Source organism: Triticum aestivum, chromosome 1D (assembly GCF_018294505.1).
Source record: "Triticum aestivum cultivar Chinese Spring chromosome 1D, IWGSC CS RefSeq v2.1, whole genome shotgun sequence".
NCBI classification, from domain to species: Eukaryota; Viridiplantae; Streptophyta; class Magnoliopsida; order Poales; family Poaceae; genus Triticum; species Triticum aestivum.
The window spans coordinates 281178578-281192928 of NC_057796.1; the positions used below are offsets into that span (position 1 = coordinate 281178578).

Sequence of the window (14351 nt, forward strand, 5' to 3'; positions counted from 1 at the left end):
GGGCAAATCTTACGGCTCGCCTCGCCCCCGAGAGCCTCCCGCCGCAAGCCACACGGCAACAGACAACTGGGAAGCTCTCTTCGCCCAACTGTAGCGATTGCGCGTCCTCGGTCCACTCATCATGGACGCACACCGACTGTACCGATTCGTACGCCAAGGGTCCACCCGTCATTCAGCCGTCCGGGTTGATCGGACGGCTCGCCTCGCCCCAAGAGCCTCATGCCGCAAGCCAACCGGCAATGGACGGCTAGGAGGTTCTCTTCGCCCTCGACGAGCCTAGGAAGGCGAATACTCCACCATCCTTTGCCCAGTCCCGAGAGCCTTCTCCCCAAGCCAACGGGCAATAGACGGTTAGGAGGCTTTCTTCGCCCTCGATGAGCCTAGAAAGGCGGATATCACGCCATTCTTTATACAGGAGTTCGTATTCCAGGGAGAAAAAACCAAATAGAAAAACGGCTCGATTTTTAAGGGTTTTCCTGCGGCGATTTCGTAAATGAAAGAAAATCGCTGCTTGGGCTCTCCCCTCCCCGCCCGCCCACACAAGTGACTAGAGGCCAACAGAAGAGGAGTGGAATCATTCATTCATTCATCCATGGCTCCCCTCTTCGCCTCCTGCCACGCTTCCCACGCGTCCCTCCTACTCCTCTCCCCCAGCCCCGCCGCCGCCGCGCGTCTCCGCGTCGGTGGCCTCCGAGTCAGGCGGCCGCGCCGCCTCCGCCTCCCCGTACGCACCGCCGCAGGAGGCAGCCCACTCGACGCCGAGATCCCCGACCCTACAGTCGACGACGACGAGTGGGGCCGCGAGCCGCCCGCTTCCGCGCCGGGTAACTCGCGCCCTGGCGTCACCGATGAGTGGGGCGAGCCGGGGGTGGCCGAGCCTGAGCAGCCCTCCGGCGCCGACACCCCTACCAACGACGACGAGTGGGGCGGGGAGCCCACGCCGACGCCGCCCAAGGCGAAGGAGGCTCCGGTTACGAAGGAGGACGAGGGGAGGGAGGAGCTGAAGCGGTGCTTGGTGGACACGGTTTACGGCTCCGGCCTGGGCCTCAAGGCGTCCTCGGAGGTCAGGGGGGAGGTCGTGGAGCTCGTGGCCCAGCTCGAGGCTGCCAATCCCACGTCCGCGCCCGTCCAGGCGCCAGAGCTCGACGGAAACTGGATACTCCTGTGAGCCCTCCCACTTCTTGCTCTCAATCAGTACTTGCTAGTACTCACTACTTCGATCGTCAGTGGAATGCTTTGTTTGAATTTTAGCCACTGAATGATTGCGTGCTGTTGCCGTTGTTCTTCTGACCAAAGGGTGTTCTAAGTTGAGGGCTCCTTTGGTTAATAGGATAGGAATGTTATAGGAATAGGAAAATCATAGGAAGCGAGATACATGTATCCCAATTCATATAGGGAAAGAGATGTCATTTGAAGCATAGGATAGAAATTTTTCCATTGAGTCTAGGATAATGTCACTTTTCTTTGAAACGTGAAGGATTGGTTCCTATCCTACATACGAATGAATCCATTCCAACAAAACAAAGAGCTCCAAAGGAATTTTTCCTTTGAAAACCCTATCTTATACAATTCCTACAGAAGTCCTATAAGCCAAAGGAGGCCGAACTGTGTAAGCAGTCAACTTCTTATAATGTTGTTGCTCTGCCAAAGCAGACGACCAATTTCCCCCCTCTTAGAATTCTCATTAGCACTGAGGGGGTCCAGTCAGTTACTTGTACCTACTTAATTGTGCATGCTCGTTGACTTTCAGGTATACAGCATATTCTGAGCTTCTACCGATTCTGCTTGCCGGGGCAACACCATTCACCAGAGTTGATAAGATATCCCAAGAAATTGACTCGAGAATCATGACGATAATTAATGCTTCAACTATTTCGACTCCATTTGCTTCGTTTTCATTCAGCGCAACTGCTTCTTTTGAAGTCCAAACTCCATCAAGGATAGAGGTATAGACCTGCTTCTCGTCAATGGTATGCTAGTCTCAGTTTATGCTGCATTGGTTATTTCAGCTTTCCAGACATGTCATGTGCAACAGTTAATTTGCTTCTTCAATTACAAATAGAACATTTTGTATCATTATCATTTCGCTAGTTACATTTGCTTCTCATCAATGTTATTTTAAAACACTTTGTATTATGAAATCCAGATAGTGTGTAGCCCCCTTCGTCAAACCATTTCGCTAGTTACATCTACTTGCTATTTTTAAGAAATATGGAATGCAAATTAGCAAATTAGGGAGAGACCCCTTTGTGTTGTGCTAGACTAAGATATATAATCTAGCATGGCTTCAACAGACGCATTTGATACCGGTATTGCCACACCTGTCATTCTCCTAGCAAATCTCTCATACCAAATATTTGAGGTGCACATCATGGTTATTAAAAGATTTCTTGGATGTTTCATCAGTTAAAAGAATACAAGTTGCCCTTTACCATGTATGTAAGCGGTCCTTGATAACATAGATATGCCAAACTGACACATTACTTGTTCTCATGAAGGTCCAATTCAAAGAGGGGAGCTTCCAGCCTCCTGAGATATCATCATCGGTAAATCTACCTGAACAGATCGCCATATTCGGGCAGAAGTTCAGCCTGGGGACTGTTAAGGAGCTGCTGGAGCCTTTGCAGCGAGCATTTGCTAGCATTGCAGGGTCCATCTCTGGGCAGCCACCCCTCAAGGTACCGATTCCTGGGGACAACAAGGCCAAGTCGTGGCTTTTGACAACCTACCTGGACAAAGACTTGAGGATTTCAAAAGGCGATGGAGGCGGCGTGTTTATTCTTGCCAAAGAGGGGAGCCCTTTACTAGATTAACTGTACATGTGTAATAGGTGTCATTATTCATATCTGCAAGGTTGAAAACCACAGCTACAAGCCTACAACGGGGCATTCTTCTCCCTCTTTGATACACAATTTTCTGGTGGTTTTCTAGAGTCTGGCAGAATCAACTAAATATTGTCAGTATGCAGTCTCCATACACTTTTTTCTCCCTGGTAACTAGTGTACATCTTTTGTATTATTAAAAAGGAATGTGCACATTACTTTATCATAAGAGTATTTTCAGCTCCGCAGCTCAGGCAACTAAACCAAAATTACCTGAGAACCGTGACATGGAAGCAAAATCCTGAGCACCATGACATGGATTGCATGCCAGATTCTGGATTCAATTATTGCTTCTGAGTCCGGGTTCAAACAGGATACCCTCTGATCCTCTTTAGTTCAATCAAACTAAATTTTCAGAAGACATGATTTTTTTTAATTTAGTTCATTTGATTTAACTAAGGAATATGGGAGGGTACCTGAGGTTCACAAATTTGCATCGCTAGATACATTTCATACAAAATGCAAGGGAATCAAACTCAAGTGATCAACTGTTCCTTCAGTACGAGAGCTTGCTTAAGGTACATCTACATTAACAACTGAGACCTGTCACGCTTCAAATACAGAACTGGGAAAATGGCAGTACATCTACATTAACTGACACCTGTCATGCTTCAAATGCAGAACTGAGAATATGGCAGCAAGACAACGCTTCTCAGCAAATAAGATGTGTATCAGGCAGATATAACCATCTCCTAGAGAACATTCTAAAAAATAAGAAGCCTGTAATCTCCAACTTTTCTCTCTAGTAGACTACATAATTACAGAGCAGAGGCATCTCCCTGTGAAAAAACTGTGGACGAAAATGGCGTCGCCGTCGGAACAACAATCTTGCCTATCTATTAAAAAGAAGTGAATTAGCGCCAGCAGATTTAGTAATGTGCCAGGAAAAATTGGTACTGTTGTTATGGTACAACAATTCTAAGTCGCAAGTGGTTGCCTCCATTTATCGGTTGACTTGAAGATACAAAAACGCAGCCCACATCGCACACCTAACTCGGATCACATTTTTCGTCTGCTTACACAACAAGAAAGTTTCCTTGTACTTGAGTTCACTCTTCATCATCATGGTTTCTGCATTATAAAAACATAGGTTACCCATCACGTACAGATGCACTGGCTCAAATGCATATACTGTGAGAGGGAAGTGGCCATCCATAATTCATTTCTGTTGTTCATGTCTAGACCATAACACCAACACTGTAGATTCAATTATATACTCTAGAAAGCATACCATCTCCAACATGATAAGCGTGCTGTCGAAATAAATAGTTAATCTTGTGATGTGCATGCCTGTGACTAACCTACCTTAACGGGTACCATTCAGATATGGGGAAAATAACATGGAACTGTGTTATATAAATATATCCTCTTTCTCCCAACATTTTTTAGGTGTGTTCTTCCTAACATTGATGTGTTAATGTTTAGCAAGAAACCACAAGTGCCAGCAGTCCAGCAGCAGAAGTATAAGATATTTTGAAGTAGCGATGGAACTATTTCACTAAGCACCAACCTGTGATTCCAAATTCGAGTGAAAACACATCGGAAAATATAATGTAGCTCTTAAACAGTTTCCATAATACTTCATTTTAGTTAAAGGAGTTCTCCCCTGATTTATTAAGTACAGTAACAGTTTACATAGTGCTAAGACACATAGTGAGTGTTAGCCTTTGATATTTTCTGTTCTCTTGTTCAACCAGGTGCTTTCCAAATTTAATCATTTAAGAAACATTTATTTGCATGCAATTACAGAGAGAAAAGGGTGAAGGCGAAGAGAACTTTCATGACTAACCTCAGCATGAGAGTGAGACACAATGTCCTCTCAATGTGTAGATACCGCACCATGGATTCAACACACCTAGGATACATGGCAGACCTTTCAAATATATAAATGCGCCAACAGTAAATTCACAAGACAAGAATCCAACTGACAAAGCTTTGTGGTTTGCCTGCTATCATTTGAAAACTGTGTCCTGCATCTTTTTGAACACCTCATGCACAGATGAAGGGTCTATATCATATCTAACACCCTCACCACCATACTGCACAAAGAGGTACTCTTTTGAGGACATTGGAGGGGGCAAAAGATCACATAAGTCCACCAGATCTTGAATAGGTGGTAAGGGCATATCCCTTTGGTTCAGTGAATGATACACATCTGCCAGAAGAAGCCACACGAGGTCAGCATCCATACAGGTCAGTCCAGTCAATGCCCTTATAGCAGCTTCTCGCAAACCTATCAAACCACTATAAGCAATCCCTACCACAAGACCACAGATCTTCTTCAACACACTTTCCAATGCAATAGCACTCCTTTTGTGGGAAGATATTTCAGTGATCATGTCCAAGACTGCAATCTGAATCTTTTGGCTGGATATCTCAGCCATAGGTTCCTCTGAGGTAAGTGAGGTATTCCTATATGGTAAAATAATTGCTTTTTCATCCATCGATGACAGTGTTTTCCGTCGGAATGGAGACAGGGCCAGTAACCTCCAAATAATATATCCATCCTTATGAAACCGGCGTACAAAAAAATTACCACCCGATATTTGAATGATTCTGCCTAAAACTTCTGTGCATCTTCTGACAATAGGCTGCAAAAACCTTATTCCGGTGAGAGTAGGCATCATATAGAACTCACATATTTTACAGTAAGACTGAGAACAGAGAAACAGGTAACTGAAACTTATCCAGTCTGGCACCTCATAGACTCAATCTTATCGTGCCAAAAGTAAATTTGAAATCTAAGTAGGTGATCAGAGATTCCATATCCAAGCCAACAAATTCTGTACTAGGTACTAAATGTACAAACCAATATTGCAGATTATTTCATGCAGTGAATTGGAATTTTATGTTTTGGTCAGTTGGAGAGCATATGTTCCATGACTACCAAATTGTAAATGAATCAGCATTCAATGAAGGCAAAAAAAGAGGTAATGTACTAGTATGAAGAATCAAGAGTGTTGCTCTAAGTTAAATCGGTGCAAGTGCAACATCATTCATTGAACTGAGGTGATGTTCGGGGCATATTGTTCACTTATGTAAATAATATGAACTATTCATCTGCATTAAGAATCAACACATATCCTCTGGAGCACAGATAAAAAATCTGGTGGCACATGTTCTTCAGAATATAGTTGTGGTCAGTTTTACTTCAGAAGCAAAGTTGATCTCATAGAGGAGCGGGATTATAGATGGACGAACCAAAATATGGCAGGTCATCAAACAAGATACAAAAAGAGTAGGTGTCACTTGAGAAGCGAGGTTACTGGATGAGGACAACATGTGCAATATTGGAATGAAATTTGGGTTTGATCATATTCACACTTAATATTTGGATTCTAAAGTAGCTGTAGAAGCCCTTTGGATCCAAGAAAGCAAATGGTAAAAGAAGATGCTGAACTTAGATGTGACATGGGCAACAATGCTCTATATCTGATTCTAGTCAACAGAATATGTAGCTCATTGATTGGATGATGTATAGAAGTACACCATGATTTCATGATGGTGAGAAATGAAATATTACCACTGAAGTGTGATATGATTTATAGGAAGCTAAAAAGTAAACATTTCATGTAAGCATTTATTCTAAAAAACCAAAGAAGCAAGTACCAAGAGAACAATAATTTACACGATGCAAAAATATCAGATGTGAAGAAACTGCACCATTGAGATCTTGTTCTTAAGACAGATAACCAGGTATGGCCATAGTTTGTTCATAGCTGGGAGTAGTCTATTCCCATCAACATCTTCAGCAGTGTCCATATCATCAAGAAGTTCATCCAAGGACAATTGCTGGACTGCCTCCTTGATAACAGCTTTGGTTTCATTTTCACACTTATACGCATCCTCAACCTTAGCAATAGATACAACAGCATTCTGCAGATGGCAAAGAATAATTTTACTGTGACAAGAAATGCCAGAGAACTTAATTGTCAGGATGAAGCAACCGTTGTTTGTCAATGAATGGCTGAAATTTTTACTTTATTCAACATTAAGTCACAACAGAATGACATCTAAGAGCTATGCTGCCAAGTAAAGGGTATCAGGTTTGCTAAATCTGTTAAATGAGGTGATATAATAGCTTAGTTAGTACTATTAAAACTGAAAGCAAATGAAAACAGCCATATGCGACATACAAGTACACAACCACATTATAGGAAACCTCCTCCCTGGTTTTATACGTAGAATTTGCATTCCTCGAGATACAGAATAGACAAGAGCTAGCTCAAGTTATTGTACCAAATAGAAGACCAGTATGAAGGATGCCAAAAGATGGCCAAAAGCTATTGCCAAAACAAAATGGCCAGCAAAGCAGGTAAAATAAAGAAACCTATAAATGACCCCGCAAGTGAAATATCCTATGAAATGGGATCAGAACTTGCGCTTATCACAATACACTGTTGCATAATTATCAGACAGAAAGAAATACCTCCACGATGTCTAGGGCCACAAGACATGCTGCTTCCTTGGTCGAGGAGAGAAGTGGGGTGGCAGCTGATAAGCAAGACCCAGCAAGACATGCAACTATTCTCCTGTATTTTCTCATATCATTCAGATTGCAAAGTAAATCCTCCCAATATTCCAAGCTCAGAAAATCAGGCTGGGCATCAACACCCACTGTACCTGATGCAATCAAAAACAGGTTATGAGAAAGCAACTATGTGAATAAGACTTCATGAATAAATGAACTCTAAACCATATTTTCTGGGGAATATGATGGTGCTACAATCCAAACTAACTGCTGTAGAAAAACAAAATTGGGTCCTGTCAAGCATTACCAGGCATTACGCTGGTTTCTCTTCTCTTCTCTATCAAACTTTCGACTGCTTGATGCTCTGATCTGACCTTCACAGAAAATGATTGCACCTCATCTGGTAAGCTAATAGATTCATGAGTACATGCCTTGGCGATCTCAAAGACTGCCTAGAGAAACCAAAAAAGGAAGAACTTGCTCAGTGAAACATGTATTAGTGCACAAGCAAAACATGACCAGAGAAAGAGATGAATAACAAGTAGGTGGTCCAGAATTCTGAATGCACCAATGAGCACAACATTAATACAAGAGAATCAGAGACAAATCAACAATTGGGCTTTAATTGTACAGAGTTCTGTACAAAATGTGTAGACTTCACCAGTTCAAACACGTGCATATATTTTATCAGAAGAAAAAAAAACATAGAGATGTCATTTTCCAACTAATTTCGCCACTTGGATGCTAATACAGACAAAATAGCACTACTAGTCGCTTTGTACCACACTTTATTTGACATTGAACCACGATCACCTCCTAAGAAATTAGATGGTAGGCCAATCAGAACAGACAATGTATCTGTGTACTATTGTCACTGCACTCTTAACTTGCATACTCAATAATCAGCATGGCAAAAACCATAGGTAGACTATCAAACCCTCATCCAAGATATAAGACAAGGCGCGAAAGCTATGTGCCTATGTCTGTTCATTGACCCGTTGGGTCAAAACTGAAAACAGTGCACAAAACCAGGCCAGTGCCAAAAGACACCATCAACTGCATGCACTGCCCTGCACTGTTTAAACAGGCTTTGAAAACCGCTGATGAACAGCCTTAACAGATATACAATAAAACCTTACCAATTGCACGTGATAGTTAAAAATTAAAATGGTAAAATCAGTAACTGAAATTTGAAATCCCAGCCAGCACCATGCACACGCGCTATAAGCGAATACCCATTTAGTAGAACAACCGAGCGGCCATCACATGATATCAAATTTTGTAACTGTATATCATAATACCTTCAGAAATGGAACAGTTAGATGGGGATGATCATGCCTACCAAGAACCTCCAGCTCTGAAGAAACTGCCCGCATCTGTAAGTATTACATGCATTGCAATAAAAATTAACATATGAAACTGGCTTCAAAACTTAAAAAATAATCATGTCTCGTTTTGATCAAAGGGCATCATTTGTCCTTTACTTCCCCATGCATCATCATATCCTCTTGGAATAATCAAAAAGGGAAGTGATCTCAGAAGGATAAGTGCTCAAACTTCGAAAGCCATAAAGTGTAATTGGTTTGACTAATTGGCAACTGATGCTTTACAAGGCAGCTTGTTATATGAAGGGTACAAAAGCACTTAACCATGTAAAAAAAATGAAATGGGGAAGATTCATAACCATCCCTATCATACCGGTTCTTCCAAAAATGGTAAAATGTCACGAGAAGCACCAATGTAACACAGCATGGAAGCGAGAATATCAGGGACGTGGGGGTTGAGGTCTAGATGGCGCAATTGTCTACAAAGAGAGTCAACAATGTAATCTGCATTCGCCACAACGAATTGGCCAACCTGCACAGAAAGAAAAACATAAACGGTAATTCCGATGATGACAGTAAAAGAATTTTGCATGAACTAAGGTCATCAATTACCGTAGAGTAACCACCAGCGGCAGCAAGTGTTCTTAAGACAGCATCTGACGCAATTCTAATCTGCGCACTTGAGCTGATAAGTTTCCGGAGTAGAAGATAAAGTGAAGAGTGCATAAACCCACTGTGTGCAAAATCTTGACCAAGAATAATACCAAAGACCCCAATCCCGTCAAGCATTACCTGATGGAGAAGAACAAAAGTTGAAATACAGTTAAAACTGGAACAAGAAAATAATACTTTAAAAAACTATTGAAGAATTGCAGCAATGCATAATTACTTGTTGTAGTGCGGTTGTATCACGGAAGAAATGCATTGGAACATTAAGTTCTGCTAGGCATAGCTCAGAGTTCTGTTCTGTTGGAAGATCCCACATTTCCGGAGACATGTACTCGTGTAGTATACTACCAATACAGTGAATAATATCATCTTTAGTGTCCATTCGCTCACTTATCTTCCAAACTTCTCTTACTCCCGTACGTTGACCACTTGAAGTTAAGTGGTCATTTTGACCAGGTACCCTTATCACTTGTGCTGAACTCTTGTTGAATAATTGCAAACACACACAGAGAGACTGATCTGACAGACCATATATGAGCTCATTGAGCATGCAAACAGCAGAGCTTGCCTGGCGCAGTTTTTGTCCAGAATCACTCTTCATGCACCACCTCTGCACACCATATCTGTGAGTGTCTTCAGCGCGCAGCTCAGTGCTTAACCTCCGGAACTGATTGAGTAGAATATCAACAAAAACAGATAAAGATGCACTGGTTCCTTGCCCTATCATCATCACAAGCAACAAAACATAACAGGTCAAAATTTCAGTCTAATAAATTGCATCGCTGTAAAAGGCAACAAACAGGACAGCTCCTAAATCATAAGTGTGGCAAGCATTCAAAGTAGTTGACAAATTACCTGAAACTGTTGAAAGACCAACCAGCCTTATGATTCCTGCCAGAGCGAAGTATAGCCTCTGGCTACTTGCATGAACAAACCATGAAGGTACATGGGGGAGCTCATATTCAACTGTACCATTTACTGCATTTGGCAAACCATTGTCCCCAATAACAGATATTTTTGGGCCTGCAGATGAAGACGTGGCATACTGAGAGTGAGAACTGTGACTTGTATCATTAACATAGGCTCCATTCTTCAACTCAGCAACTGAATACAGATATCCAACAGATAGTGGCTTTGATACAATCAGCTTGTCCATGGAACCAGAAAACTGTGAGCTATGACTAATGCATAAACCCAAACGATCAAAGAAGCGAGCAGCAACAACCTGCCAGTGCAATAAAAATCAAGTCAAAAGTCAACTGAAGAGCTGTTGATCTAAAGAGAGGAATTGTAAGTTACTTACAGGAGAGCGATGAAGGTGATTTATCAGAAACTGAGGGCCGGCATAGAAAGTTAGAGCCAACAGTTTCCTGGCATGAGAAAGGGCAGTGATCTCCTCGCTTCCAAGTACCACTTGCGGTAACTTTTCAAGCAGCCTGTCTTGCATGCAAAAAAGTTGAGAACTTTCTCACAATGTAAACTGTGTTGTTTCAAGAAAAAATAACACAAACCTGGTAAATATATCAGAAACCTCATTTCCTGATAGAAAATGTTGACCCTTCATGAAAAGATAATCAAGAGAATCTTGTGCAGCCTCAGACACAGTTGCCGCATCATCACATGCTAGAACACATAAGCACTCCTGCAATTAACGATGTGGAGTTAGAAGTTAATAGAGATTCCAGGCAAGTATGTGAAGATGCTGGCTGAGCCAAAGATTTTCCTCTTTCTTTTTTGCAGGGTGGCTGGGCCAAAAGTATGAATGCATAGTGAATGAATTTCAAAACATAAAAGACATGCTGCATATTGATGGCAAAGTTGTAGACCATGTGAGCATAACTGCATAACTAACATTTTCTTATGCTTTCCACAAGTCGAAAAATAAGAATTTACAAACTTACCACAAGTAACATCTTGCTTCTCATTAATGTGACGCTGCAACTAGACAACAGCCCCCTTAAACCAATAACCATTGACCTCCTTACTTTCTCAGATGAGTGAACAGAAAGCTGCAAGAAGGATACAATATTAAGATGACTTAGAAGGATGCTAATTTATAAAATAACGCGCAGTGGGGAGGGAGGTAAATATACATGTGGAAATGTCTCTGTAAACAATTTGCCAACATTAGTTGCTGTTTCCTCGAGCCATTTTCTTGTGCGTTTTACATGCAGTGCTCTTCTATCAGCAGAGTTATTACTGACATCAGAGGTAGTGTCTTCTGTAGTTTCAGAATTGCCTGTCTGTTCAGAAAACGTTTTGGTTGGCAACTGGCGAAGCTTCTGCAATACATGGTCACTAGAACCACTGCCACCAGAACATTGGGCAGAACTATTGTCACTAGGAATATCAAGTGCACTGAAATTTTCCTTGTCACATAGGACTATCATCAAAGCCTCAGTCAATCCAAGAATGGCTTGCTCAATGCTCAAAGCACTCCCAGCAGCGCCGCTAATCATTGTCTTAGATGTGTAGAGAAGCTTTCCAAGACGACTGACGATACCAGGAAGGAAAAAGGCAAGTGCATCAGCAGAACCTACCTAAAGAAGAAAGACAACTTTTACTAGTGAACATAATTAAGAAAAATCTCACCAGAAGCCACGCTCAAAATAATTAAAAACGATTCAACCATGCTTCTATGCAAAGAGGAATCATGCCTACAGGAAAGATACAGATATGCCAAACCTAAAGATGACACCAACTTTTACTGTTGCAATCAGAGTACCGCTGGCCGCTCGGTATTTAAATCATCTAGGATATTTAAGTATGTCTTGTATATCCCATCCCTTTTTGCTTCAAATGAGTAAAAATCATTACCCAGAGTAATATGTCAATGCGACAGCGAACCATGTAACATTGCCTCATTTCTTGTAATTTATCTTTTTATGAAATAATGTTGTTGTCGTAGGTCTTTTTTGGAGGTGAGGGGAGGGGGATTAAATACTAGCAAGGCAGAGTTTTAGTTAATAAACGATTAAGAATTTCTGACTGAAAATAGTAGAAGCATCTCATCTAGCAAGCCACTGCTGTCACACAGAACATCTCACCTTGGCAATAAGAACGCGCAATGCGAGCAATGATTCCTTTCTAATACCTGCGCTGCCACGGTGACCTCTTGATGCCTCAAATTCTGATGACTTCCATATGAAATGAACCAAATTAGTTCCGTCTTACTAACACATGGTTATTACATCTAAAAGAACATGTGTGCACAAATAATAGAATAGTTTTTTGTGGGAAAATAAAGAATAACTGGGTGGCAAAGGCACTATATAAACAAAAAGAAAAGTAACGGCGAAAAGAAGTGTGTCTATACATATGTTCAGGAATAAACACTATACCTGTAGAAGAAGTGAAAGCCAATGTCCGACAGCAGGTGAAGCATTTTCCGATCGGAGGAATGCAAGCAAGCACTCCTCTGGTTTTGCAGAATGCTTTGGGTGAACCACACTACCAATTTCCGAACTTTGAATGATTGGGGTCGTGGGTAATACAGTTGCTTGATTACACGAACAGGACTTAGCCGAGCATGACTGCAGCTGCAGAATCATGGCTCTGAAGCATCTTAGGATGCCTAGGCGGAATTCTTCAGAAGCCTCCGAAGGTGAAAGTACTGCCCCAGATGTCAACTTTTTCAGCAACGCGACCATCTAGCATGCCAAACAAAACTATATAACATGTGTGAAAAACTTGGTAGATTCGCCAACAGAAAATAACCCACATGATCTACCCAATGTGCGCTTAAAAGTGTGGAGATGCTTCGTACCATATGGCTATAGTTAGTGGTTGAAAAATAAATTTCCATACTCAAGTTCTAGTAAGCAGCTACTTAACAGGTTCTAGTTAGGTTGCTAGAGACTAGACTACACTGCAGAATCATGGCTTAGGGGAATTAATCACCTGATTGAGCGAGGTGAGACGGCACTTGGTGAGGAGCAACTCAAGGCAAGCGAGCCCGCCTTCGGCGATGGCATCGGTGATGTCGAGCTCCCCGACACCCTGCCTTGCTGCCTTGCCTTCCTTCCTGCACTGCACCGCTGCATCTAGGAGCATGAGCAATGGAAACGCCGTATAGCTAGATAAAAGGACAGGGCACCAAGATTAGATCACAAATCAAAGACACACGCACACAATATAAGGAGAGCATATTTTCCTCAAGCAGCGGGGCGTACGGGGGAAGAGGAGCGGGCGTATACGTACTCGAAGCAGGGCTGCAAGGCGGGGGCAGGGACGGAGCGGAGGAAGGCGGCCATGGGGCGGAGGGAGGAGGCGGCGGCGGAATTGGAGGCGGGGGAGCGGCTGCGGAGGACGTCGAGGAGGGCGATTGTGTGGGGCTTAAGCTGGGCGAAGACGGCGGCTAGGGTTTCGTCGGAGGCCGCCGCCGCCTCCATCCCGGCGGGCGGCGACGTTGTGGAAGCGCTCCTTGATGGGGTGCACCGGCGGGCGTGTGCGCTTCCGGTAGCTGCTCGGAAAGAGACGGAGGGGGGGAGGGTGAGGGATGGAGAGGGTTCTAGGTTGTTGCGAGCCGTCGTCGTGGGGTTTTTCTGGAAGCGGAGCTCGAGAAGACGAGCAACCAGGACAAACAGCTAAATTTTCCTAAATTTCACATATTTTGGCCACTAATTGTGAGTTTAACCCATTTGAATACCATAAGAGCAACTCCAAGGGCCGACCCAAACGCACAGCGTTTTTTGTCCGCTTTTTATCCGTTTGGGTCGGCCGCCCGCCCGCCGTCCGCCCTTTTTTAAATTTGGGTCGGCAGTGCGCCCAACAAGGCGACCTATTTCATGACCCTGCGCGCTTTAGATCATGCCAGCGGCCATGGCGTCGCCCTGGTTTTGGCACTTCAGCGCGCAGGAAAGGTTCGCGCGCGGGGAGAAAAGCGGCCTAGCGCGCTGGTTTTGACGCTCCAGCGCGCGCCGCGGCCGGCGCTCGTTATAAGAAGGCGCTCCCTCCACACTCTGTCCGCCGCCCACTCGTCTCGCCCCCTCTCACTAGCCTCGC

At 43.2% G+C, this 14351-nt stretch overlaps 2 protein-coding genes across 7 annotated transcripts; one reads left to right on the plus strand and one right to left on the minus strand.

Annotated features, from left to right (window-relative positions):
- Positions 1-545: 545 nt before the first annotated feature.
- On the plus strand, positions 546-3062 carry LOC123181471 (probable plastid-lipid-associated protein 3, chloroplastic). Its single transcript, XM_044593736.1, has 3 exons — positions 546-1164; positions 1751-1946; positions 2499-3062. Exons 1-3 carry the CDS (start codon positions 593-595, stop codon positions 2811-2813), a joined length of 1083 nt encoding a protein of 360 aa, XP_044449671.1. The 5' UTR covers positions 546-592; the 3' UTR covers positions 2814-3062.
- Positions 3063-3363: 301 nt separating this feature from the next.
- Positions 3364-13890, minus strand: LOC123181470 (uncharacterized). 6 transcript variants are annotated; one of them, XM_044593731.1, is made up of 18 exons: positions 13548-13890; positions 13248-13422; positions 12689-12997; positions 12395-12477; positions 11441-11840; positions 11249-11356; positions 10859-10989; positions 10651-10783; positions 10203-10572; positions 9568-10067; positions 9291-9470; positions 9052-9210; positions 8655-8729; positions 7661-7805; positions 7312-7505; positions 6546-6758; positions 4672-5473; positions 3364-3953 (listed from the first exon to the last, which is right to left on the minus strand). In XM_044593731.1, exons 1-17 carry the CDS (start codon positions 13736-13738, stop codon positions 4835-4837), a joined length of 4005 nt encoding a protein of 1334 aa, XP_044449666.1. In that variant the 5' UTR covers positions 13739-13890; the 3' UTR covers positions 3364-3953; positions 4672-4834. The 6 variants fall into 6 exon arrangements, with proteins under 6 accessions (XP_044449666.1, XP_044449665.1, XP_044449669.1 ...); XM_044593730.1 differs by having other exon boundaries at positions 11441-11887; positions 12395-12484; positions 13548-13889; XM_044593734.1 differs by having other exon boundaries at positions 11441-11887; positions 12395-12484; positions 12689-13015; positions 13248-13384; positions 13548-13836.
- Between the last annotated feature and the right edge of the window lie 461 nt (positions 13891-14351).